The following is a 27,959-nucleotide window of genomic DNA, read 5'->3' as shown; positions in this document are numbered from 1 at the left end:
GCGCCGTGATTGCACGCACGAGCTCTCGCGGAAAACCCGGCGACGTGACCGGGGAGCGACCGAGTCCGAGTGCAGGGGATGCGTGCGGGACGAGGCGAGAGGAGGACGCGCGAAGAAGAGGGACCGCCGAGAATCGAGGCGGAGGTAGCCGTCAACGTGGCCCCTGGGGGCGGGATACGACCACCATGCAGGCGAATTCGTGAGTAATCGGGCCGCGAGCGTGCGTGCGTTCGATGGACCTCTCTGTTCGTGGGGGCGGAGGTCTGTCGAAATCGAATTTGCTCGGCGAGTGTGGAGCGAAGTCGCTCGGAGAGTGAAACAAAAGACGGGCGGGCGCCCGCAGGGGGCATGCGCGGTGACACGCGAGGTAGTCGCCTTTCTTGATGTGTGTGGATATATGTATATATGTGTGTGTGTCTGTATATACCGGGTTGCACCCAAAAGTGGTAGGACTGATTTTTTACAAGAATTTTATTGACGATATACTTACATCGACTTAATAATCTTCAAAGTATGCTCCTTGAGCTCCTACACACTTAGTATAACTTTGCTCCCATTCCCCGTACGCCCGCTGGAAATTTTCTTTGGGGATGCCGTTGATGACCCTCGTCGAAGCCTCTTGAACGGTCTTTATCGAGTCAAAACGTCGTCCCTTGAGCTGTCTTTTCATCAGGGGGAAGAAGAAGAAGTCCGGTGGGGCCAGATCGGGAGAATAGGGCGGGTGCGGCAACGTGGCAACGCCGTATTTGGCCAGGAGCTGTCTGACGTCGAGCGCGTCATGGCACGGCGCGTTGTCATGATGAAGCACCCAGCAGTTTGCGATGGCCGGTCGGACTCTTTCCACGCGTTCTCGGAGGCGGGTGAGCATCTGCACATAAAAGTTCGCATTCACAGTCTCCCCTGGTGGGACAAACTCCTTGTGAACCACTCCATGACGGTCGAAAAACAATCAACATCGTTTCGATTTTTGATTTGCTCATGCGAGCCTTTTTTGGACGTGGGGACGCGGAAGTGTGCCATTCCGCGGATTGTCTTATCGTTTCGGGGTCATATTGAAAAACCCATGTTTCATCACCAGTTATCACATTGTCCAAACAATTTTCATCTCGGTGCAAATTGCCTAACACTTCTTCGGAAATGCGCACACGCGTTGCCTGTTGGTCTACACTCAGAATTTTCGGGACCATCTTGGCGCACACCTTGCGCATGGCCAAATCCTGTGAAATAAGGCGTTGGACGTTGGATGCAGACAGACCCAACTGGTCTGCAATTTCTTCACTGATTAAGCGTCGGTCTGTGTTCACAGTGTCCTCACTCTGTCCACATTCGTGTCGGTTCTTGCCGTCGACGGCCGTCCGGAGCGATGGTCGTCTTCAACGAGCTCCCTACCCTCTTTAAACAACTTGTGCCACTCAAATACTGTGGAACGGCTTAAGGCAGTGTCCCCATAAGCCTGCTTGATCATATCGAGGGTCTCAGTTGCCGTCTTCCCGGGTTTCGCACAAAACTTCACGGAATAACGTTGCTCTAAATTCAGATTCATTTTGTTTTTCGACGCGGACAAAAAACTTGCTTCACTAAAAACGGTGTCCTCACTCAACGACAGCCCGCAGTCGACTGAGGTTGGTGTCGGTCTGTTGCTAAGAGCCCCCTCCACCTTACCCTGCCAGGCAGACCCCCCTCCACCGCTCCGTTCGCGCCAGAGGAAATCAGTCCTACCACTTTTGGGTGCGACCCTGTATTTAAAATTCGACTGTTATTCGTTTGCCGTTTTTTAGAAAAGGTCAATGGAATACCATAGCTTAATACCAGTCCGCTTATCTCAGATTTAAGGTTTTAAGTATATGATTAGCTTAGGTAGTCTTCCTTAGTTAGTTGAATGAAAATTTACCTATCGATAGAGAAAAGAGGAGTATTCAACGGGTAAAGCATGGTTGCAACTATTATTTGGCAATTCTCTTGACTCTTTTAGTTCATTTGAGAAAATACTAGAGTCCTAATTTAATGAAGACAAGATGCTTCAGATACCAATTGAATTAGTGGGTCATATACTCATCTGAAGTGAACTATTTTTTCCCGTTTCATTTTTTCAATACAAATAATAACTAAATTTTATTAGAGTAGAAATTTGACTCATTGCTAGTTCTTGCACCCTAACTTTCTTGCACCCATAACTCCATGACGGGGGTTGTTGGGCCTTTCGTGACGCCGGGAAAGTTTGATAATTCTTAACCTATCGCCGGCATTTTTCTGTGCTTTTAACTCACTCCAGGTTGCTCTGGTCCTGATGTTGGTGATTATGTAGATTTGCAACAGCCATAACTAAAAGAGTTTGTTTGTTTCATTCCTCATCCTGTTCCACGAATTAGCCATGTTATTTAATATTTTAATATGTTTTAAAAGCCATGTGAAAACTCGTAAATGCAAAGCGGAGGCCATGACATTAGCAATATTATTCCGTTAAGTTACAATAAGGAATTCTTGCAGAATTATTACAAAGGAAACTGCGAGACAACATGATATTATTTGTGGAAGGCTTACTCCTACTTTACAATATTATAGAAAAGATTCATTTTCTTCAAGTGCCTACACGCTCTAGATAACATTAGTAGATAAACATTCCAGTCGATAGCTCTTACGTGTTTAAGCATAAAAACGAGAATGATTATATTTTTTATAAATTTTAAGAGCGACATTCGATGTAGGTTGGGGAGGGAGTGAAGTTAAAAGGACCAAATCAACGTGAGAGATCAATACAGTAATTAAATCGGAGAATCATACATTTTAGCGCAATCATTATAAGTGAAACTTGATGCTCTTCTATTTTAACGTTAAGGAAAAGTTCAACTTTTATTCCACCTGTGTGGACTTCCCAATGAATTTTGAAGACTTTCGAACGGTAGAATTTAAATAAACAGTCCAATTTTTCCACTTACGCGAGTTCACCAGAAAAATCAGGATGATATAAGATGAAAAATTGAAAAAGGAAACACGTGATTAATTAACTGATTGACCTGACAAGAGAATTAATTCATAAAATGAATGAGACACAGATGGAATATCCCAAACCTTCTGAAATCAGAGGAAATGCCAATAGATTCACGAGACCAGAGGTAATCCCACTTAAGCATTGAGGATTTTTTCGAGATAAACCTAGAGACGCAAATCGTGAGGCATGTAAAAATAAAAAAAATAAAAAGACCTTTTCGAAGCTGTTCTAAAATTTTCATTACTTTGATAATCACTCATGTCGGGGAACAAACATTTTTCACAATGCAAATCAGAAAAAGGGACTTTTTTTCTACTGAAGACCATTTGAAAGGCATTGTGATAAAGACGTAGCTCGTGTTAAGGCCGCGGGGTAATAAGGAAAAGTATTCCTTTGCTTATAGACCATGGTGGTTCTTGAGAGTAAAACAGCCCAATCGGCTTTCTGAATTAGGCAGGCTTGGACGACCGCGCATGAAAATATAAAAAGGAAAACTTCGGCATGCCCCAGTGCTTTTAACAACGCCAAGTGCTTTCGGTTTCCAAGTCAACCATAAAACAAAATCCAGCCTTGTGAATGTAATAACTGAAGGAGAACCAGTATGCTGAAGACCTAATGACTAGATTTGTCCCTAGCATACCTTTTCACATAATTATTAATTCATGTATTAGCTGCAGGAAATTTGCGAAAGCAGTACGTTTCAAGGCACATCATTTGGATACATGAAGTTATTGAAACACCCAAAGTGCATGTTTTCGCCAATTCACAAGAAATAATCATCAAAATCATCATCACTACATTTTATTATTAGCAAGGGTTGAAAACACTCTGACAAAAGAAAATGGGCACATAAAAGTATTCTCAGGACGGAGGTAAGAATTCTTGACCGGGGAGGTTAAGATAAGACACGCGGATGTGATATTCAAACTAGTTAAACCGGAGAGAGCAATACAAGTAATCATTAATTGCCACTTGCATAAAACTGATAAAAAGGAAGAAGTTGGAAATAATTCTTTAAATAAGCATACTTACTCAGAATAGGTTACTCATTAAGCAAGATAGGAAAACATACGAAAAAAGATAAGAGGAACTGAATATGAAAAAGATAATAATTTCTTGTACTAAAACGGCACATCAATATAACTTTCTGAGGAGTTTTAGAGCACTTGGATAGAGGAACGACAAATTACGAATTTCAATGGTTCAAAGTAAAGTCGAGAGTAGAATAGACCCCGCGAAATTTCAATGATCCAATGCATATTCGAAAAATATTCTAGGAAGTTTCGAGAACAAATCCTCGAAGGAAAGTGCTTCTTGTTAGTTGATATTCATGAAAGATATGCTTCACTGAAGAAGTTTCATGAATATTGTAGCAGGTTCTGTCATCCTATGAGGGCTCAGGAGTGTTGGTCTTCCCTAGGATCCACCATTATGAGTATTATAAGTATGGCAATGTTTTAAAACATGGTGAAATATGTTTCATGAGGGTTTCAAATACTAAAAAAAGGTTCTTACAACCTCTGCCACTGCAAGAACCTTACGAGGAGATGTAAATATTACAACTCTGAGAAATCCATAACAATTACATAAGTTTGAGAGGAGATATTCTGCTTGCTAGGACACTAAAAAAGTCATTGGTACACATATATTTCCTTTGTAAACATAGGCAATCAATATCGTAATTATAATATCTCAAAGGCAGGCCATACTCCATATTTATTGAATGTGGTCTGCCTTTATTTGGTTTCAATATGTATCAATGTAAACTCCGACAATTCTTATGCACATCGAGTTTTATTATCTTTTCCGCGTGATTGGAAATATGAGTTTGTTACTTTTCTTCAGATTCAGTTTTTAATATTTACGCTTATGTCTATTCACAATTAATTTTATTTGATAACGGTTTATTCTTTTAATTTCCTTATTCCCACAGGAGAAGTGAAAATGGGTCGCTGAGTTCCCGGATCGAAAACTCGAGGAATTCCAAGCTACTTGGCCCGTTGGAAAACGCGAGCACAATCTCCACCAACACCGAAAGCAAGAGTAGCAACCCGTTCATTTGGTTAAAGGTCATCGAGTTGGTAAGCCGACTTCAGCAGAAAATAATAAAAAGAATGGTCTCGGTCGTGCATTGGTGTGAGTGCTCATGGAATACTCACGAAATGCGTGATTCCAAATCAAAACAATAGGCACGTGAGATTTTTATTCTCAAAGACAATGCACAACGTTCACAGATTCGGAAAAGGAATCAAAATGTTTCATCACTTATGAATAGCAAGATTCCCAAGGTGATTCTCAGTCCAGCGAATAACCGTTTTTGGGACATTCCTCTCATCCAATATACTCGCTTAAATTCACCTTATAAATTAGGTCATGAGCCTACCGAAGAAGACGCAATGGCAATGGGTCATTCGCTCAGACATGAAATCGAAATTTTTTTCCGAGTTTCATTACGTGGACGCCAGAAGAGATCTCCGTTAAAAATGTATCTTCTAAATAAAGAGAAATTTATTCTCGACACGAAAGTGAATGAGCCCAAAATTCCCTGCCCACTCAGGTAAGCGAAACCAGAGATATTCGATCGACTACCCAATTCAAAACTAGTGGTCCAATGAATTAAGCAATCTTAGTCACGAGGCAGACGATGAAATAAGTCGTGACGAAAGACGAACAGCTCTTTCAAGGCTAGAGGGAAATTTTATGGGATATTCAAGGAACGAACGATCCAAAAAAGTATTCAGCCTACAATGAAACACTCATTAAAGAAAACCACAGGCCTACGTGCACTGATAAAAAAAATATTGACAGTTTCATGCCATCTTCAGCGAAATTCTTCATTCTTCGACCCATAAAATATATATTATTCGACCAAGTATTTTTATCGATTCCGCAATTACGTGCAAAGCTGCTTTGCTTCATTGTGTCGAATAACATAGACAAAGTGTCAGCCTAAGCGGGCGTGTTTACAGCTTTGGTACGCATGCACTCAACTTTCTCGCTCCGTACCCTCCGAGGCGACATGTGGTCTCTTGGTAGATGATGACAGGGCACCAGCCTAAAACTATGTAATTTTGGAAAAACGCGTCTTACTGGCCGTGTGAAGGATGGCATTTTTGATAAAAATATCCGAATTCGATGTCGAGGCAAATTGGTTTGTCTGCGATCCAAAATTGCGATCGGGAATAATGAATAGTAGAATCGACCAGTAAGGCAGGCAGTCTTATTCCCCAGTTATGTGGACGATATAATCTGACGATGGAAAGTGTGGCGTGCTAATAATTTTCTCTGCGGTATCAGAAGGAAACTGAAATGAAAAATTTAGAACCCCTCTTAAAACCTTGGCCTTATACTAATAGTGTACGTTTCTCAGCCCCCGGAGTCTTCTGCAGGTGTCTCCTATATTAAAACTTTCCGTGCGATTGTTGACGTGGTGGGATGTTGTGAGATTCGCAGGACTGTGATCGAGTTATTAATAAAGACCCGCCTGCTTTCTTCGTCAAGAGGGGAGGTCCCTTTGAAGAAAAATAGTCCACAATTGTCGTTGCCCACATAATAACTCAAACGATTTTGACAAAATACTCCAGAAACCTTGTGGAAATCTTGAATATTTATGTTTAAATTAGAATAACATTAATTATTAACAACTATTTGACAATACAAAAGTTATGGAAATCTATAATATACAAAATCACAAAAGAATAAATAAAGTCAGCTTCAATACAAAATTCTAAATACATAATTTATTTGTCAGTCAGCTAAGGGGTTGCAAGCATTGCTGAGTGAATTGGAAATTCAGTGTGAAAGATATGGGATGAAAATAAATACTAATAAAACAAAGGTTATGCGATCTTCCAGAAAGAAAAAGGCTAAGCTAAAAATTAAAATAGGAGGGTAAAAACTACAGCAGGTAAAACAGTTTATGTATCTCGGAAGTGTATTGGACCAACACGGTCAAGGCAGTAGGGACGTAAGGAAAAGAATTGCACTAGACAAGGAGGCTTTCACAAGGAGGAGGGAGTTGATGACGGGAACGTTGAGTAAGGACATTAAGAACAGACTTGTTTAAACTTTGATATGGAGCGTAGTTATGTATGGCGCGGAAACGCGGTCACCGAAGCAGTATGGTAGAAGTAAATTGGAGGCTTTTGAAATGTAGGTGTGGTGAAGAATGGAGAAGGTAAAATGGACCGAGAAGAAAACAAATGAAGTATTTGGTATGGTGGACGAAGAGAGGGGTTTGTTGGGAGAAATCCTATGGAGGCAGGAAAAATGGACGAAGGGCGTATTGGTCGGCAGTGCGATGTTGAAGACGGTAATAGAGGGGAGAATGTCAGGCAAACGAGGAAAGGGAAGGAACAGGATAGGGATGTTGGACGGGATGAAGGAAGCACTAAGAGATGAAGAGGGACCTGAAGTAGAGTAGGTTGTTGCTGGATTGTGTTTTATTAGAAGTCACAAAATATTTATTTGGTAGTTATGTCCATACGAAACCCTACCTTAACCAGTAGATTACCTTATAATAATAATGATGTATTCAACCATCTCAAATATAATTTCAGAAGTTTGTTGAGAGAAAATACGTTATTTTTGTAATTTAAGTCATTTTTCTTTTAATATCCTCCCTTAACCGTTAATTTTTTTGGACCCATTAAGAAATGATCTGTTGCATAATAAGATTTTTTTCGATAATAATATTTTAATGTCTCACATAAGTACCGACGTCCCTCATAAATAAAATATAGCAAATAACAGCTTCATGCGTAAAATAATCTCAATGGTATTAAAAGTCAAAATTCTTAATGCAAAAAACACAAGAAAAGAAAACGCATATCTTTTATTGAAACTCATTCTTTAAACAGTACTTCTTTGAATGCTCGATGCTCGCTTAAATATATTTTTACAAGCAAATCCTCAGCATATCAAACCGCAATACAATTGAATGTTTCCTTCTTTTTCGGGTTAACTATTCTAACGTTTATTCGGCAAGAATAATTCAGGAATACTTCTAGAAAATATTTCTCACAAATGTAGTGAGTTCCCTCTGAATTTTGTCTATTTCTAGAAGCATCACTTTGTCCGACGGACCCCGACTTTTGTGTGTGATGAGTTAAGAAGTCCAAAATCCAAGTGATCAGTCTATCCTTAATACCATAAAAAAAATACGCGTTGTATCATTTTGTTTGGAGGGATTCAAATATATGATTCAAATTCTAAACTATAATATCAGCTCATTATTCTTTTGCCATTATTTTAAAGCATTGTGAATCAAGATATCAAACTTAGATAATAAACAAATAAAGAGAGCACACTATGTGAATTTCCTAAATTAAGATAGCACTCGGACAACATTTAACTACACCACGGCAGATAGATAAAACCTTTTATTGAAATAAAGGCTGAGCCACAAAAGTAAAATCACGAACAGCAAAAGGTTTTCTTCATTAAAATTAGTTATATACTGAAGCCTCTTGGCGATGAATTGACAGAAACTTAGGACGCAATTATAACCTGCTCTCCCCTTTCAGTAAAAGGGCTCAGCACTTCAACGCCAAACTGTCAATAAATAGGCGACAGAGTAAGTGCCAGAGATAATATTCATCAACCAAATTTCATCTCCATGATGAACGACACAATGACACTTTAATGAGAAATTTTTTATGACAAAAACCATCCAATTTTGTAAACGCTCTGCCTAATTATACAAATATTAACTTAATAATAGCTATATGCTATACACACACACACACACACACACACATATATATATATATATATATATATATATATATATATATATATATATACTTCCTATCCCTTTTCCTTATATATGTTTCTGTATATATGAGTATATATATATATATATATATATATACTCATATATACAGAAACATATATAAGGAAAAGGGATAGGAACACGCATAAAGGACGAACACAATAGAGGTGGGGAAGGCGGAATCGAACGGATCACAAGAGTAAAAATATTTCCTCAACCGGGACTCGAACACCGGATCTTTCCACTTACCGGGCGGATGCTCTTAACCACTTGAGCTATCGAGGATATGTAATTTACCCTGAGATCCGTGGGTCTTATATGTCGCCAAGCGCCCCGATTCTTTAGCCAAGAGATGGCGTCAGGGGGCTGTTTCACCCACCAAAGGAGAAATAGACAATACACAAGAGGAAAGGGAAGTGGTTAGAATTCATACAACATCATACAGGAAAAGAACAGTGCGTTTTATATATATATATATAACTAAATAAGGCCGTGGCCGTGGGGGTACATAACATTCCCGTGGAACTTTTAAAATGCTTAGGAAAATGTGGGAGGAAGAGGCTATATGGGCTGATCCGTAGTATTTATGAGGAGGGAATCTGGCCGGAAGACTTTGTGAGATCAGTTTTAGTTCCTATTCCGAAAAAGGTAAAGGCCACGTCATGTGAGGACTATAGGACAATTAGTTTGATATCCCACGCAGCTAAAGTTGTTCTCAGGATCATAAACAAAAGGATAGAGAGTAGGGCAAATGATTACTTAGGGGATGATCAGTTTGGGTTTAGGAAGGGGAGAGGTACGCCTGATGCCATTGCTGTAATGAGATTATTAATCGAGAGGAATATAGAACACAACCAGGAGGTATTTGCCTGTTTCGTAGATTTCGAAAAAGCGTTTGATAGGGTGAATTGGGAAAAACTAATGAGTATATTGCAGAAAATAGGAATAGATTGGAGGGAAAGGAGGCTAATCCGCAACCTGTACATGTCTCAGACTGCTCAGGTGCGGGTGGGAAACGGGGAGTCAGGATGGGCAGTGTTAGGAAGGGGTGTGAGGCAGGGTTGCCCATTATCACCGTTGCTGTTCAACCTGTATGCAGAGGAAATGATTAAAGAGGCATGGGAAGAACTCGAGGTAGGAATGAAAGTGGGCGGGGAATTCGTAAAATCAGTTAGGTGTGCTGATGACCAAGCTTTAGTTTGTCAGTCAGCCAAGGGGCTGCAAGCATTTCTGAGTGAATTGGAAATTCAGTGCGACAGGTATGGGATGAGAATCAATATTAATAAAACAAAGGTTAAGCGATTTTCTTGAAAGAAAAAGGCCAAGCTAAACATTAAAATAGGAGGGCAAAAACTAGAGCAGGTAGAACTGTTTACTTATGTCGGTAGTGTTTTGGACCAACACGGTCAAAGTAGTAGGGACGTAAGGAGAAGAATTGCGCTAGGCAAAGAGGCTTTCACAAGGAGGAGGGAGTTGATGACGGGGACTTTGAGTAAGGATGTTAAGAAAAGACTCGTAAAAACTTTGATATGGAGCGTAGCTATGTACGGTGCGGAAACGTGGTCGTTGAAGCAGGAGGATAGACGTAGATTGGAGGCTTTTGAAATGTGGGTGTGGAGAAGAATGGAGAAGGTGAAATGGACAGAGAAGAAAACAAATGAGGAAGTACTCGGTATGTTGGGCGAAGAGAGGGGTTTGTTGGGAGCAATCCTATGGAGGCAGGAAAAGTGGATGAAGGGGGTGTTGACCGGCAGTGGGATGTTGAAGACTGTGATAGAGGGTAGAATGTTGGGCAAAAGAGGAAAGGGAAGGAACAGGATAGCGATGTTGGACGGGATGAAGGGAGGAAGAAAGTACTCAGAGATGAAGAGGGACCTGATATAGAGTAGGATGATGGGTTTTGTGTTTTGTAGGAGTAATAAAATATTTGTTTGGTAGTTGTGTCCATCCAAAAACCTACCTTAACCGGTAGATTACCTTAAAAAAAAAAAAAAAAAAAAATATATATATATATATATATATATATATATTAATATATGAAATTTTAGGAACATTACAATGGTTCTAAGATTTAAGAATAAAAAGCTTAAGAGTTGAAGTTATGAAATCACTCTCATGGGTATGACCATGAGAAAAACATGAATCGATGACGACGCAGAATTCTTTCACGCAAGGTATAACGTCTTATACAATTGTACACTGACTCAAAGTTATGAAATAGACACATAGTTTGACGCAAAATAAATACGTAAGGTGGTAACAGTTAATTTTCCAAATGAGATTTCTTCAATTTATGTTTCCCTGGCGGAATTAAGTGACTGCTGAGATATAGGCACGAAACAGGCATTCATTCACCATGACACAAAAGATTTTTTCTTCAAAGCATCCCTGGTACGTACAAGAAACCGCACGCAGGCAATCATATTTCCTGAGAATGAAATTATTAATTTTTAATTTTTGCACGTAGATTCCATTTGACGAGGAAAACTGTCCAAAATACCCGTCACATCGCATTCTCTCCATCCCATCAGGTGTTCGCCGCGGCCGTCCTCGATCTGCATTCGGACGCATGGGTCCTCATCCTCCTGGGAAAAAATGGACACGGTGACGACATCCACGCGGCCATGACGCCTTTCATTGCAACCGTAGCGTTCCTTATCTTCGTCCCCGTTTGCGTGCTGGGGCACTTTCTTCGGAGGAAGACGCCGGTTGTTACGGTAAGTGCGCGTGCACCGTCCAAACGGGGAAGCAAGCGAACTTTCTCTCGGCAGAAAACGAATGTGCAAGTCACAGGAGGCTCGAATGACATGCACACATTGAGATTTTCACATAATTTCATTTTGAGTCTTTTCTCAAATCATGGGAATCATTCGACTCTGTCTTCACTGAAATATTAAACAGTTTGTGCTCATTGAAAAACAAAATAAAAGGGGGGGGGAATGAACATCTGATGCTAAAAAAATAATAGCATCCAAGATCATATGGCATAAAATCATTTCAAACTAGGGAAAGATTTTTTTCTCGAAGAAAGAATGGTTTCCCACGCTGTGACGGTGTTCTTAAACGACCTCAGCTGTTATCTCATCGACACATTATTGCTGCTATTGGTAATTATGGGTATTATGGCTATGGGTATTATGGGTATTTACTTTCATCAGCTCTGAATAACTGAACAAAATAGCTAATGTGCGAACCCATAAGGAGAAGAAACGCTCTCCTAAATTTTACCAGGCGGGAGTTTTCTTCAGATTGCAATAATTCAATAAGTTTGCTGTAATCGATCCCACTTTCCTGACTTCTTTCAACAGTACTGACTGTACTAATAAATCATTTAAATCGGCTTACATGCATACATTTATCTGCATCATTTGTGTATCAATTAAAAATATAGCTGATTACAGCTCTTTACAACAAAGAGTAAGAACTGAAATTCAGCTCTTAATTTCATTCATGACGAAATCAATTTCTCCAGGTGGCATTTCAAAGAACTGACCAGTCAAGGACTGCAAACGGAAAATATGAAGAAATGACAAATTTCCTTTAAAACCGATTCCATACGACGTTTGAAATATTTCCATTTTTTTTTAATTTGGGGAGCACCTATGACGCATGAAACTGATGAAATGAGCATGCCAAAACCATTGGCAGCAGAATTGTCAGGTCAGCGGCATTGGACAAAAATCGCTCTCTAGTAAGCACGCTTCTTCCGCGTCGCACGATCCGCGGATTAAAAACCTACTGAGCAAACACTGACCTTTTTTTCAGTGGCTACTTTATTGACATCCCACGCTACGATTCCCTCGATTCCATTATCAGAGATGGCAGGACTTTTCATTGGTGCGGGATTGCATGATTCGATGTTGTGTTAAGGATTCTTTAGGGGCAGAACTCGTAATCCATCCGGTGATAAGTTATAACCGCTGTTCAGATGGCGCCTTCCGTTATCATTAAACAAATTTTCCTCATTCTATCCACATCATCCTAGAGGGTGAAATTAGTCACGGCTTCCCTAGGCCCCTGCCTAATAGTGACATTTAAAAAGAAGTCGGTTTACTAAGAAATATATATATATATATATATATATATATATATACATATACATATGTATATGGGTCACGGTAGTCCAGTGGGTAGAGCGTATGACTGCCGACAGGAGGGTCGCGGGTTCGATTCCCGGGCTAGGCACTCTGGGCACCTGCAGCTCCACCCAAGCTATAGTTATTTTTCGGGTACCAGGTCTTCCTGGGAAACCAAAGCCAGCACAGGAAAAGGAACTGACCCCCCTACCCTGATGTGTGAATTTTCACACGCAGTATAGGGCTTGGTACTGGGTGATCTCTACCATCACCTACTAAACCGACCTTCGGGTTGATTACTATGTTTATGGTTTTGTATATATAAATATATGTATATATATGTATATATATGTATATGTATATATGTATATATATATATATATATATATATATATATATATACACACATACATATATGAATGCAACGAAACTTTAGAGTGAAGTAAATTTTCCAGGTTGAGTGTGCGTGTGTGAGAATATATGGATATATATATATATATACATGCACACACACATACATATATACACATATATATTTATATATGTACACCCCAATATATCAATATCAACCACAGTTATCAACTCGAAGGTCCGTTTGATAAATGGGGCAACCTTAATATGCGTCCACCGCTAGGGAGTCGTACAGTGTTGAAGGTTCGGACCGTAAAAAATCCTCAATTTTACTCCTGTGCAAAGAAAATTGATGGTAGATCATATTAATCATAACTCTTAGCAGCAATAAAAAAATCTTAAGTTTTTCGCACACAGACGAATGTGAAATAAGTTGTAAAACGAATGATTGATCAGCGACTGAAAGGCTTAAATTTAAGCTGGAATATATATATATATATATATATATATATATATATATATATATATATATATATATATATATATATATATATATATATATATACAAGTATATCAAAACACAGATGTAGATTTTTAGAATATAGAGACACAAAGAAAGGACACTCACAATTTGTGAGTGTCCTTTCTTTGTGTCTCTATATTCTAAAAATCTACATCTGTGTTTTTATATATTTGTGTGTCGCCGAAGAGCGTTCCATTTCGAAGATATTTTATACATATATATATATATATATATATATATATATATATATATATAGATGGTACCGATAGTTTATCTCTAATAATAAGTGTTCATAGAAGAAGTCACTAAATATCTTCTGTCACAAGTTGCGTAGAGGAACAAGTTTATATCTTGACTCCTCCATAAATGCTTTAGTATGCGTCCTCGCATTAACTGCGCCAACCTGTAAGAAAATTAAGGTCATCGCGCTAAAATTATCGAGCCAAGGGAAAGGGATGCATAATAGCCGATCTACTTTCACGATGGTTCGGTGTTGTAATATGTCTTTAAAGTAACGAGAAAACTGCGGTCATAAATTATGCAAAAATAATCGATACGGTGTCCAATACAATTTCCCAGGATAAATATTGGGTACATTTATGTCCAAGCTAATGCATTATCACCAATACCTCTAGAATTACAATAATATAAAGGTTCTTGGTGAATGGAAAAACAGAAGGCTCCAGTGATGTAATTTTCCAACCGCTTTTCACCAGAAAATAAATTTTAACGATACCGAGTTCAAAGTGCAAGACAACAGAACTTCTACAAGATTGCTCTCGGGAGAAAATGTTTTCAGATACACGAGTAATGATTCTATGCAAGAAGATTGAGAAGGCATCTACTATTATCTCCTGCGCCAAATCCTCATCAGTAACTGCCTGATATTAGCATAGCTAACAGTTGATAACACTCGTTTCTGTGGCCGGAACGCAATTTTTGTTTGCCGCAGTGGTAAGACCATCGCGTAAAGGTTACCACAAACGGAATACAAATATCAGGGGGAGTTGGATGTGGAAGTGAGGGACCGCCCCGGGTGGGCTACATGGGGGGGCGGAGGTCAAAATTATCGGTCGGCAGTGTTAGTTTCTAATGTCGGGCGGGGAGGCAATCGGCAAAGAATAATCTCATCAAGCTCCTATCACCTTCTCTCCCAAACATGGCGAGTTTCACTTCCAAATCATGAAAGGGATTTAGGAATAGGAACGTTTACTAAAACCACGGAAAGTGCTGGTGAACGAGTAATTGAGATCCCCGTACCTTTTAGTGGAGAAAGGTGTGGAACCAGATCAGGTGCTTCCCACATCGGCCAGTATCCAATCCTTTTACAGCGACACAATACCCCGCAAGCCGCCACTAGAGCGTGCGGCGGGGGGTTTCCGGTCACCAACCATCCATACACAATCCCAATCTACACAAATATGAGTTTGATCATGCACTCGAAAAATGTCACTCACGCGAAAGAAAGTACCTATATACGTGCAACTATATTCAATAACAGGATAAGTATATTCAAATCATTCTGTAAAACTGTTAAAAACATGGGTCTATAAAATAAAAAAAATAACATGCAGGATATGTACAAAATATATACACTGCCAATTCTAATCATCCCCTAAGCGATTCCGGTCATGTCTGTTTTGATCCATATTTTGATCTCTAATGGTACGAGTAAAAAACTAAATTTTTAATCCATCCATTCCACCGTCTATCTCCCTAATTTTATGTAAAAGTGCAGTATTTAATTGTACATGATTTGATCTGTCATAGTAAGCGGGACCTGTATAATGTATTTAACTTCCTCAAATAAGTAACCTGCCTGAAATTTACGAAGTTAATTTAACCTGCATTTAAACTTACGATCTACTGGTGGCTCCCTCCCATTCTTCCAATTTTGTCGTGACTTTGCTACTTTGTTCACAAAACCTTCTCACAAGCTCGCCGCTCTACGTTGCACTCGATCTTGTTCCAAAATTAAGCGGACGTTGTGAGGATCCCATACACCTGCAGCACACTCAAGGTGGGGCCTAAATGATGTGAAACACGAACAAAGCTCCTTGACCCTCCCATTTCCATTCCCAAGTATCCTTTTTATGAATCCTAACTTTTTATTTGCTCTCCTCCAAATTTCACGAATAAGTTTTCCCCAGGACATACCCTTAGTTATCGTTACACCCATGTATTTCTCCGAACCGCTATTCGCAGCGGTTTCGTAGACGGCGATCGGAGTTTAATGAAGGATTCCGATCCCCATTCGGCGTCATGCTATAATTGCATCGGCGTCTAACACGTACCTTCGGGACGTCACCATAGGGCGTGGCAGGTGGTGCTGTGACGCCAACACCATCATTGTGCATATAATTATGGTAATGCGAGAAATTATTTTGTTGAGAAATCAAAACTTGTACAATTCATATCGAGTTGGTTAACACAAAATTGTTAGTTAGCCTTTTCAGACCGCAGAAGGTCTCATTTGCCACGCTTAACGTCGTTCTAGTCGCGCGATGTTCCGAGGGAAAGAGAGCGTTTAAATCTGTCAGCAAGAGAGACCACTTCCTTTAGTTTAGATTCAACATCAAACACGTAAGGCAATGCCTTGTCGCAATAACCACGCCTCTCGGCTGGAATACGATGCCAAATCCATCTCCTGCTCCATTTTCTTGAAGAAAGCAGCTCTGGGACTTCCTCTTGGTTTCTATCCTACAACGTTGCTTGTTTCTTTCCGCTATCCTGATTGCCCATGCCTCATATATATAGTACAACGATACACTCCAAACAATCGTTTTGATGAAATTTTTCCTTGTCTCTATTCTTATACTGTTATTAATAAGTTCTTGCTGTGAAACGCTTGTTTCGCCAAGGCTCTTCCTCTTGATCTCGGTCACACATGTATTTTTGTTGTTAATTATACTCTCGATGAGACTACATTTTCACACTGATCCAAGTTAGTGCTATCTATTCTTTTGTCGGTTTCTCTTTTCTATTATCATTGTTTTGGTCTTCTTCTTGTTGATTTACAATTCAAACCCTTCTAGGCTTCCCGCTATAGCTTAGATTAAATGGTCTAATCCACTAATAAACCATTAAAAGCATTAATACTGCCAAGATATTTAAGATGCCAAGTGTAACTTTATAAAACTTTTATGACCTCGTTTGAGTTATGGAGTTGCTTTTTTTGGATTGGACATTTGATGGATCCGAAAGGACGAAACTGAACTTATATTTCATTCCAAATTTCGCATCCAGGTCCGTCCTCAGAGGTGGCACTACCTCCTCGGGAGGTGGAGAGTACTCGTTTTTATCGTAAATTTGTTCGCACAGCAATCGATAAGACAATCTACTATCTGTAAACCAACAGCTCGTCTCATTTCAAGTTTCTAACTTCCCTTCCATTTCCTCCAAGTTGGGTAGTTGTTCAGACCGTCACAGACTTGCATAGAACGGATGAATTTTGATATGCTAGTTTACCGAGCCCCGGCAATCCTCCATCCGTCGTAATGGAACTATGACAAATCTAATAATATTTCCCGAATGAATTATTGTCATTTTCCAAATGAAACTGCTAAGATTGAGACGCAAAAGTAATTCATAAGAGGTTACGATTTCACAATTTTAGGAGGAAGAACTCATAAATCCTCCATCTGAATGGAAGTTGATTAAGGGGCTCAAGCTTTCCCTCAAACAAATTGGAAATACTGAAAGGTGAGGAGATTAGAGATCGGAAGTTACACTGACAACTCAACGCTTTCGAATACACACCACAACTGCGGCGAGTGGTAAACACCTCCATCATTGAGTGGTCGCCATGCCCGGCGGCTGCTAAGCGCTAATTTGCTGTGACGGGCAGTAAAATCTTCAAGAAGAGCACAAAGTCTGGTATGTATTGAGCAAACTCCTAAGGAAAACACGACATATGGCATTGCGAAATAATAGTGATTACGCGTGACTAGTCATATTCTACCGGTAGATGGTAATTGCGTTTCATTTTAATTCCCGTCAAATAAATTTAATGCAATGTTGCTAAAAGGCTATCCACCCGAGAAATCGCTAAACTTTTAAGAACAATTCATTAACTTTTGCTGTAAATACCATTACGAAACATGTGCATTATTATTCACTATTACCTCAAATTTCTAAATTTCTCTATTTCGATCTGCATTTCATCACGAGTTGGATAGGACGCAAGACGAGGTAAACATTCAAATCGAAGAGAAAGTAATCCAACATCAAAATGTATCCCTTCTATTGCTTCAACATTAATTAATTAAACTCTCAAAAGCACATCGAGACTGAACGTACGAAATAAAACCGATTTTTACCCAAATTCCTTAATGTAACAAAATAGCAAAACTGATAGTGGTAAAATTTGGCATGCGCTCGTAGCCAACGAAATATGAAATTCATTACATATTAATACAGGGTTCGTCCGGAAAATAAGTGTACTGACTACTGATTTTTTCCCGCCGCTCCAGGCGCGCCCAGCACCGCTCTGACGGGCTGCGATTGGAGGGGGGTATGTTGGCAAGCGACGCTGAAAAAGGCAGTCGGCTCTGAGCTGTGGTGTAGTGAGGAGCTCTGTTAACGCGAACCTCCACGCTCGACCCACGTCACGGAACGCGATGCCGAAGCAGCGTTATTCCATCAAATTTGCGGTAAAGCTTGGGAAATCGTCTACCGAAACTGTCGGTATGATTAACCAGGCTTACGGGGAGTCAGCCATGTCCAGAAACATGATCTTCCGGTGGCACAAGATGTCCGTGGAGGGCAGAGAAGAGGTCGACGACGAGTCTTCGAGAGGTTCCCGATGATGCCTTCGCGGGAGCGTTCCAGGAATGGGAACGCCGCTGGAACAAGTGTATCGACTCACAAGGGTCCTATTTTGAGGAATATTAGCTTAAGATATGTAAAAGTGTAATAAAATTTTTTTCCTGAGCTCAGTACACTTATTTTCCGGACGAAACCTGTATGGTTACAGTGGAGAATAATTGCTATACCCGCCGCCGAAACCCGAGTTATTTAAAACACAAGTGAAAGGGTTTTTTAATTCCAGGGGTACCATCCATCCGAATTCTCTATTCGGATATCGGAACGCAAACCCCTGGTAATTATCCAGGATCAAAGGAGGGTAAGGGGAGGAAAGGTAAATCCATGGGTTTTCGGGTACCTAGATTTTTTCAACAGCCCTTTTAAATATCGCTCACAGAGATGTAACAACGTTAAAAAATAAGTTTCACAATGCTCTCAATTTTACCATAACCTGGCAATATACGTATATCCCTAACAGGTATGAAACAATAGATTTGCAGGGCTCTTTCGATTAGGTACACATAACTCGGTATCTCTTAGGGTACGAATATTATAATTTCGTGTAATATAACTTCATAAATTGAGTCTGCACCCCATCAGAGAATCTTACAAATCTACTGGCTACTGGTACTGAAACACCAATGGGATTCCGTATTACGTGGTGATTTTCGGTGGCATCCAAAATTCTTAATTTCCCTTCTCCTTGTCACAAACAGTTAGACTCCTGAGAGTTCCTCACACCTCTTCTGGTTTTCCTAAATTATCCACAACTTAATGTCACACTTGGAAGTCCCAATGGCTTATTACTAGCGTTCTTAGCGTAAAAATATTGGTTTCGGTGGATGGCTTCCTCGGTTATTAATTCGGTAAAAACAATTCTTCGTTCGTTCTTGCGCAGGTAGATTTTAGTTTGAACAGGAGCGTAGTGGAATCCTTAGGATTAGGATAAGAAGTAAATGTTATCAATTTTCCCACTGAAATATGACAGATAAGATAGAATGTCGGGAGTAGTGCTGTATCATACTTGTGGGTGGAGCGACGTTTAATCCTTCTCTAAAATGTTGACTTATTGAACAAATAAAAACGAATTTGATAGGATAGAAGGAATTTTTCAGTGAGCCGATGACGACACCCAGTCAAAGATATAGATTCAAGTGCAATAAAAGCTAAGTCTTCCACTATTTTTAATGTCATGCTATTCAGTGACGAGAGTAAAGAGCGAAGCAACGAATACAGAAGGCACTAATCTCTCCGTTTAATTTTCTCCCCAATTCAGATGCTATGCTATTATAACAGCAGGATGAATTTCACTCGTTTATAAAACACATTAGAGGAATGACTTTGGTATAGCAGGTATCCTACTGAAAAAAAATGATATTAATTCCCATGTGTTCTCGATTGTAACCAATATAATTAATTTCTTGAATTCATTGCCGAGAATAATACATTATATTATACTGCTTTTAGGAAGGGTGTAGTTAGAAATAAACCTAGAGCAGTGTTTAACAGCGGGACCAATCATTTTCCGGAGTTTACTTCCGGACTTTTTCCCGGTTTTCCCGACAAAAATGCCGTCCCATTCCCTCGTTTTTTTCGAGTTTTAAGACATCCAGTTGAAGGGCTTTTGTTTGCGTGGATCATCCCTTAAGGTTTCACGGGTCACCGGTATCATCGAATCCAGTTTCAGTTGTAGCCAGGACCTGTACACGCAATGTCCTGAGGAAAACATGAATTGATCTCATAACTAAAAGGAACATCTTCCGCACCGAGACTTCCTGATTGCCGCATCATAGTCTCAATCCTAATATAAAATCATGGGATTAAAAAAAACGGTCCTTTTCTCCATCGCTTATTTCCATTCCCTTATTTCCAAAGAGGTCGATGCAATATTCCTGAATTTCTCCCGATTTTCCTATGGTAAAGAGTGGCCACCATATTCAGGGAACGGCATCCTATCTTTTGTTACATGATTAACGAAAAAATAAGGGTTAATCCAAGGGTACCAACCGTGCACTTATTTCACATGTTACATAGCGTTTAGAGAGCTCTCCGATGGTTTCAAGATCAAAATTACTATGTATACCCTCACAGCTGCACTTTCTGGGTCCACCATGGAATATAATGTCACTCTTATGATTTTCCCCAATCCTGTTTCTCGTATGACTGAATCCAGATACTTAAAATATGACCTGGGTTGATTCCTCTTCAGATGCTAACGATGGACGTCATTGGTCTAGCGCTGTTTGCCACAACATCCATCATCTGCTTCGTCCACTGGGACCAAGTCAGGAAGATCCTGATGTCGATCACGAGCGACGGGATGCTGGACGATCCACCGGTGACCTTTACGGCGCTAGAGAAGGCCCTCCAGAAAATCAACTCCAGTGACGTGAGACTGGCAAATGACAAACTGCTTATGGAGGGCATTGTTAGTGCTGTGATGACTGCGATGTTTGTAGGAGACGTCTTCCTGACCATCAAATACGCCATTATCTCCAGGAAGAGACGGAAAACGTCCCTGTTGGTGCATTTTTTCCCCTCCCATATTCCCACATGAGTGATTGCCCTTAAAATAATTTAAGCCATCCCGCGAAGTACATCTGAAGTAATAACGATTTGACTTTAAATCTGCGACAATCGAGTTACCGTCACGAGTCAAGTGCAAATAAAACATCAAGACTGTTCCGCCGGAAAAATGACTAACGGTCAGAAAGACAATCCTGGAAATCTAGTACAAATGAACTCTCTCTGGTCCAATTATCGGAGAATCGCGACAATAACAATTAGAAATTATTGAATTGTGTTGGTGTACTTTCTATCATTAATGACTATGCGTATTATTTTATATCTCGGGGTATTTTATATCGACTCTATAAAAGCCTCAATGTGCCTAGCGAAAGCTAACTACCTATAGGGTATTCCATACGTACTGAAGTAAAATTAAACATTATCACCACGCAACCATAACTGTTATCAAGACGTCAGCAAAAAAACAGGCGCAATGCTTATATATTCACACATACCACGTTTTATTACCTCCCTAGCGTAGCCATGGAGTCTTTATGCAGCAGGTGTATGCCTTGCGAATTTCTGTCATGGAATTCGAGCGACGAGAAAGTGGGTCACACGCACCGCCTTATTTTGCGATCGGTAGTACTTCATTTTGACCAGGATAAGTCATGTTGCAAAATTTTTGCACGAAAGCGAATTTTCCTTTCAAAGTATTTTCCCCCTATTGGCTTGATCTTCAACAAAGCGCTCAGGGAAGAAAGGAGAGAGACCAAGTTCACCGGCGACGTAATCGTACCAATTTAACCGCAATTATCAATTTAAGATTAGAAATTCTGGAACAGCAAGTTCTTGGCAGAGGAATGTTCGTCCTCATAATTACAGGCTTCGATCTTGGGTCTCGGTTTCACTGTTAACGGAAATCACAGAATTAAAGGTTGTTTTGGTTGATGATAATATAAATGGCTTTGGGGAGTTCAATAAGTAGTTTGAGATGTTCTATTTTTTTCCATCTGCCGAGCTTAGGTTTACCTGAAGAACCTGTGGACAGAAGGGTCGCACAAAAACACACACCCTACCTGAAAGTTATATTTCGAATAATTTTAAATACCTTCAAGTGAATAAATATCCAATAAGTACAAAAAACCCACATCTGCTGTGCACAAAATCTTCCTCCTTCTCGAAGTTCGTCTATTGGGAGGCTCACATACTCAAATTATTAATGGGAACGGGATGAAACACGCATGAAATGGAAATATAAATAATCTGACGCCTCGACCTTCATTACTTTCCTATATTCCACGATTTGGGAACGGGAGATGGAATATGGCTTTCCCCTCAGACCGCTCTGCCCACAAGGCTAACGGTATTCAAATTTATTTTTCGCTGATGACGCTGGGGCCACCGGTGCGAAAAGCCCAGACGATCGGCCACAATAGCTTAAGTGACCAGGAGAGTGAAATCATTGGTATCAATAGCCTATTTCAGTTGGTAACGTTTCTGAATGCATTCGGTTCGCGATATCCTTCGGTCATTCACTGCACAATCATTGTTGAACTCTCGAGCCTCGGTTTACCACACGAAGGTCCGTCGTTCACAGCTATTGACCATTGACGTCATTGAGGAGGAGGAAGTAATGAAGATATTTCGTTAGATTCCGAGAAGGCGTTTGAGAAAGAAAGAATAATAAATTCTGTCGCGTTTCGTAACCACCTATCGGTTGAAGATAACATTAATCTGGTTTTGACGAACACGCAGGCAGTCGCGATTCGGGGGAAACCGGAATTCAGGTGACTCTGCACCTCCTATGAGTACAATTATTTACCACGAACGCGGTAATGAGAACGCCTCCTTCCTCACAGCTCGTTGCCAAAAGGCAGATATGCTAACACTGAACCACGAGTGCAGAGATCATGCAGGGTGCCTCAAAAATGTTGCTGTGGTGCTCACATGTGGGGCTTAGAAACGAACGTAAAACTCTTTTCAAAAAAGCTCAGCTTAAAAATGCCAAGGAAACTTCACACAAACTCTCTCGCACACACAAATACAAACATTTTAAAAAAATAAATAAATATACACACACACACACACACACACACACATATATATATATATATATATATATATATATATATATATATATATATATATACACACATATATACATACATACATATATATATATACACATACGTACATATATATATATATATACACATACATATATATATATATACATATATATATATATATATACACATACATATATATATATATACATATATATATATTTTTTTTTTCATATATACATGCGCGTATATATATGTAATCTGACTGGGTTTATTGAAAAAAAATGTGACCTTAGAGATTGATTGATCGGCTAAAATACACAGTTGACTTTAAATGAGAAAAGGGGTGTCCCGATGACCGTTTTGTTTGTAAATGTCCCTTTAGTATTAATAACATTAAGCAAGGCACTGATCAGGGACCCCCGAGAGGCCCGTAAAGCTTCAAAGGCGGTGTTTTAAATATTGCGTGGGATGGGAAGTAGGGGAAGAGACGCGGTTACAAAGGCTTATTTACCATTTCAGTTCAGATGTGAATATACAATTGATTTCATCACTTCAATCTTGTCTGAAATAAGACCATGTAGCCCAAGCTCCGGATGCAATTTCCATGTCGGCAGTAGGACAAAGCGAGAGGACTAGATAAAATTTGGCAAGGGCTTCCTGACCCAACCGCACCCCTATTGCGGAACTAAAACTACTCCCGTGGTGTCAGATTATAGCGATGCTCTTATATCCCACACAAGAAACGGTTATCAGCTATAATGAAACAGCAGAACCCATGCCACAACGTCATCAATGAATGTTTCCACCCCTGAAGACCCAGCAAACAGTCAAAGCCAGAATGAATTCGTTCTCGCTCACACTAGTCAAGGCTACTAGAAGATATTTCCTGAATTGATTATGTAGTCGAGAGGTAAATATTTTGCGAGACATTTTCAAGGCGAACCGTTTTCCCTCGGTGTACTGTCAGAATTCTCACGAGACACACGGAAGATTTATAACACATTTCCTTCACCTACTTATCTTGAAAGTGCATGACTGGAACTTTGCTGTATGAATTCATCGAGGCCAATAGATTTCAACCCAAAACAAAGGTACGCCGAGAAACGCCTACTTTGTTTGTTTCCCATTGCATTTGTCCAATCATGTATGCAAAAACATTTTTATTCACAATTAAATCGGGAAGACACAAAAGTAAGCACCGAAAATATTTTATTTCGCGACTTAACAAATGGAAATCTCATGGCGGGACGAAAAAGCGAGCGCTTTCGAGGATATGACGCACGCTTATTTAACCACTTCCCTGCGTTTTTGACGAATTTTCTGCGTTTTCCACGCGCTCGCAGACCTGAAATGGACATGCCATAATCATATTGCTAGCTATGGGGCAATAGAGAAAATCCATGGCAAAAACAACGCCATGCATTACGTGTTCAATGCGAACGACAATGGGGACAGTGGCCAAAGATCGTTCAGTTATTTTCGGCACTAATTGCATACATTACCTTCACGTCTTTCCCTTTCGTGCAGGTTTCGGAATAAAAAAAGAATTATTCCAAGTTTTTAAAGGAAACTTACACCCTTTCATTAATATACTTCTTTATGTCCAACTCTTTCAAACTCCTTTCGCCTCTTGCACAATCATGCGCTGATGCATTCATTCATTCTTCTTTTTCTCCAAAGACTCAAAAACAGTACTTGTTCGGAAAGAGATTTTTTCGACTGATTTTAAACAAGACTCTCCGCCCACAACTCCCTATCAAACCGTTCACTCTTCCCTCGTAATATTATTTGGCGAGTCGACTCTCATCCATTCCCTTAGCTTGACCAACTCGTCATTTCAAGAATTATTCAAACTCTTCCATCACCGGCGAATCTTTTTCACTCACTCATACACTCATTTACAGAATCATTCCTCACCCTTTCTCTCCTATTTCTATCAGGGACACTGCTTAAGTACCCCACATTAATCTTTGATTAAATCGGCAGCCACTTAAACAGACTTTGGCTCATAAGTACAAGCACGAGGAGGTGAATATTAGCATTTTATAAATAATTAATCTTCGGGAATGGGATTATCCTCGCGTTTTGGGTCATGGAAAGCGATTCCCAGAGCTACTCTCGTACGCAAAAAAGGATAAAGAGACGTCAGGCGAGGTTAAAAAAAATAAAAACCAAAGACAAAAATCACGTTCGAAGGAATAGAGGTATTTCACAACCTCCCCCTCCCCTATCGACGAGTTCTTGCGTTTCCCAAGAAGAAATGAAACCACATGTTGTTAAGGGCGCACTGGGGGCGCTCGCTTCACGGTCGCGGAAGATTCTCCTCCCGGACGAACCGAAAGTTCGAGGGAGAATGAGGGAAACCCAAGGCCTGCCGTGAGTGAGCGAGCTAACCTTGCGAACGGTTCCGAGGAATGACGCAGCGGGGAAAAAGGCACCCACCCACCCGGGCTCATTCCGTCGGTTTTTATAGTAACCATTGAAGCCAGCTCGAATCCCACCCCATGCATGGCCTTATCTCACGCGTCGTCCGTGAGCGCACCCATTTTATTTTCCACCTCCCGGCGGATAAGACCTATCGCACCCGCAACGTAAGCACATTGGGATGGGGGGGGGGAGAAAGGTTCGAAACGGAGAGGGATGAATAGAGAGAGAGAGAGTGACAAAGAGAAAGGGAGAGAAAATGAGCGTGTGGGAGGCGAAAGGCTTAGAAGTGAGCTTCGGGATCGGGAGAATGGATGACGGGGGAAGGAGATAGAGACGGCGGAAAGAGGAGGGTGGGAGAGAAAAGAATGAGTTTTCAGCGAAAGGGAAAGGGGGTAACCTTATACTCCTCCTCCTCCTCTCCCCCTCTCTCTCGCGAAAGCGACCGCGGCAAGCCTACCAGCTCGGGAGTGGTGAGTGACTCGTGCGAGGAGGTGGAGGGCGTGGGAGGGAGGGATGGGGGGGGGAAGAGCTGCTCCCTTCGGCGTTGGGGTGGGGTTTTCACGGCGGGGGTGTGGGGACGAGTGAAACACGGGGCCCAAGTGGGAGAGGGGGGAAAGACCACGGCGGAGAGAGAAAGAAGAGGGAAGGGAAGAGAGGCGTGGCGTCCACTGGCGTATGAGGCGCATTCTCTCCTTTCGAACGGCGGCGGACGACGATCGGAGCGCTTTAGTAAAGTCGCGCGCGTGCTCGATGGCTTCCTGTGAAATTCGCGAGAGGTGTCGCGCTGGTTGTCCTCCGCTTCTTTTTCGGTCAATTCCCAGGGGGGAGAAAAAAATACACGAGTGAAGTGAGTCGCAAACTCATCTTTCCCCTCCCCACCACCACCGAAATTCTCTCCATACCACAGAAATTTACGTCCGGAACTCAAAAACGTGATGACGGTGACAGCACACAAGAGTGTCTTGGGATTCCTTCGCCGCTGACGCTGAACTTATCGAGTTCCCAGAGAACGGAAATAAGAGCAGGAAGAGGAAAAAAAATCATCTTATGAAGATTAAGCGGCCGGTTCCAGGAAAGAAACGAATTCCACGTTCGAGCCGGGTGCGAATTGAGAGAAGTTGTGAATGGCACTGTTCTGAACGTCTTCCGATGGTGTTGTGTTAATGGTATTTGATTAAGAAATGAATTCGTCGGTGCGATGAGGTCATGTTCCCAACGGGGCATGGCAGTGCGAGGGAGAGAGAGGACGGCGGTGTGTTGTGTTCCAGTTACCGTCGGCGGCCTTAAACAATACCTACCCATGCTGCTTGCATCCCGGCCGCCGTAGATGTCGCTCGGCGTAGCAACAGAACCAAGGTAAGATCGATTGCATAAGAGCAAAGAGCTCAGCTATTATGGGAACCGGCTGATTGCTCTACACCGCACTCCTTGTGTGAACTAAGTTTACGACGGGATTTTCCCGCGGAATTGTCGAGTCGACGGAACTTTGTCTTCTCTTGAAAGACAACACTTGGGGCTTTTTTTTAATGAATGTTCGGTGCCCAAGCATTAAGCTCCAATTCAAACACATGCTCCTTAAAAAAAAGCAAGTATCATAAATTCGGAAACCTATGTATTTTTTGTGTGCCAAAGTGAAATTAACGCCCAAGGACTCAAAAAAATATTTGCATTTGTATTAACATTTGACGTGAAGTTATGAAAATTTGGTTTCAAATTCTCTTTTGTATTGTTAGCATAGTTTTGCATGTGGTTCACGTTCGAATACTTTATTAGTAGTACTTTCAATGAACGGATTACATTTTTTCAACTCAAGAAAACGTCAGAATACTGAAATGATAAAGTTATCAAAATAATCACCTTGGGACATGATAAATGTAACGACATCATGCTCTCTCTGGGCCACACGAGAGGTTTTACAAGGGATTTTCAAGAACATGCGGCCTGTACGAAAAGTCTAATATTTCTACGCACTTACTTCAATATTATGCGAAAAAGGAGTTATGATAATGCACAAACATGATCTATTTGCTTTGTGAACATGACTTCAGCTAAGCGGCCCAACAATCTAAGATCACGGTTAATAGGTTTTATTGAATATTAATTGAATAAATTTTATTGAATACAACTTGGTCCACGTAAATTTACAATATAGTTTCAGCGATTACATGCTTTGAAGCCAACGGTGTCTTCCTTTATGTGAAGTGGGTTCCCAGAGACTCACGTCATGAAGATAAACACCGTTACAGCTTCTAAGAATGAAACCATGACAACAGTTTACGTGACCATTTGGTGCCCCGAGTCTAGTGACTAATAACAGCATAGACAACATTTATGCAGAATAATGTAGCCGATAGTGTGTGTGTAAAAATTATTTTACTAAGATTTATTTATTCATTCAATCGCAGGTGAAATGTGCAGAGAACTCAACCTTCAC

The 27,959-nt window shown here is 40.6% G+C and overlaps 3 protein-coding genes and 1 non-coding gene across 4 annotated transcripts in view; 2 read left to right on the top strand and 2 right to left on the bottom strand.

Annotated features, from left to right (window-relative positions):
* The window catches only part of Adsl (adenylosuccinate lyase), a 341,605-nt gene that overhangs the window by 214,878 nt on the left and 98,768 nt on the right, over positions 1-27,959 (bottom strand). The window lies entirely within an intron of this gene.
* On the top strand, positions 11-23,072 carry LOC139690633 (uncharacterized). The gene is made up of 4 exons (XM_071588118.1): positions 11-199; positions 4,923-5,070; positions 11,294-11,479; positions 20,728-23,072. Exons 1-4 carry the CDS (start codon positions 186-188, stop codon positions 21,073-21,075), a joined length of 696 nt encoding a protein of 231 aa, XP_071444219.1. The 5' UTR covers positions 11-185; the 3' UTR covers positions 21,076-23,072.
* On the bottom strand, positions 8,972-9,047 carry TRNAT-GGU (transfer RNA threonine (anticodon GGU)). Its single transcript has one exon. It is a non-coding gene; the product is annotated as a tRNA-Thr (tRNA).
* Positions 26,164-27,959, top strand: part of LOC139690243 (uncharacterized) — a 14,973-nt gene continuing 13,177 nt past the window's right edge. Inside the window, exons 1-2 of the mRNA XM_071587573.1 lie at positions 26,164-26,881; positions 27,931-27,959. The exon at positions 27,931-27,959 is cut by the window's right edge and continues 87 nt beyond it. Coding sequence (XP_071443674.1) covers positions 27,936-27,959 — 24 coding nt within the window. The 5' untranslated portion in view covers positions 26,164-26,881; positions 27,931-27,935. The remainder of the gene's footprint in view (positions 26,882-27,930) is intronic.

The sequence above is a fragment of the Hetaerina americana genome, unplaced genomic scaffold, assembly GCF_022747635.1.
Source record: "Hetaerina americana unplaced genomic scaffold, ioHetAmer1.1.p SCAF_3, whole genome shotgun sequence".
NCBI classification, from domain to species: Eukaryota; Metazoa; Arthropoda; class Insecta; order Odonata; family Calopterygidae; genus Hetaerina; species Hetaerina americana.
The sequence above is the reverse complement of the archived record's forward strand: the minus strand, read 5'-3'. Positions and strand labels throughout refer to the sequence as shown.

Bases quoted from the DNA above. Each gene is read 5' to 3' on its own strand.
- LOC139690633 (XM_071588118.1), top strand. The intron at 5,071-11,293 runs GTAAGCCGACTT...CCATCCCATCAG, and splicing joins GGTTAAAGGTCATCGAGTTG to GTGTTCGCCGCGGCCGTCCT. The intron at 11,480-20,727 runs GTAAGTGCGCGT...ATTCCTCTTCAG, and splicing joins GGAAGACGCCGGTTGTTACG to ATGCTAACGATGGACGTCAT.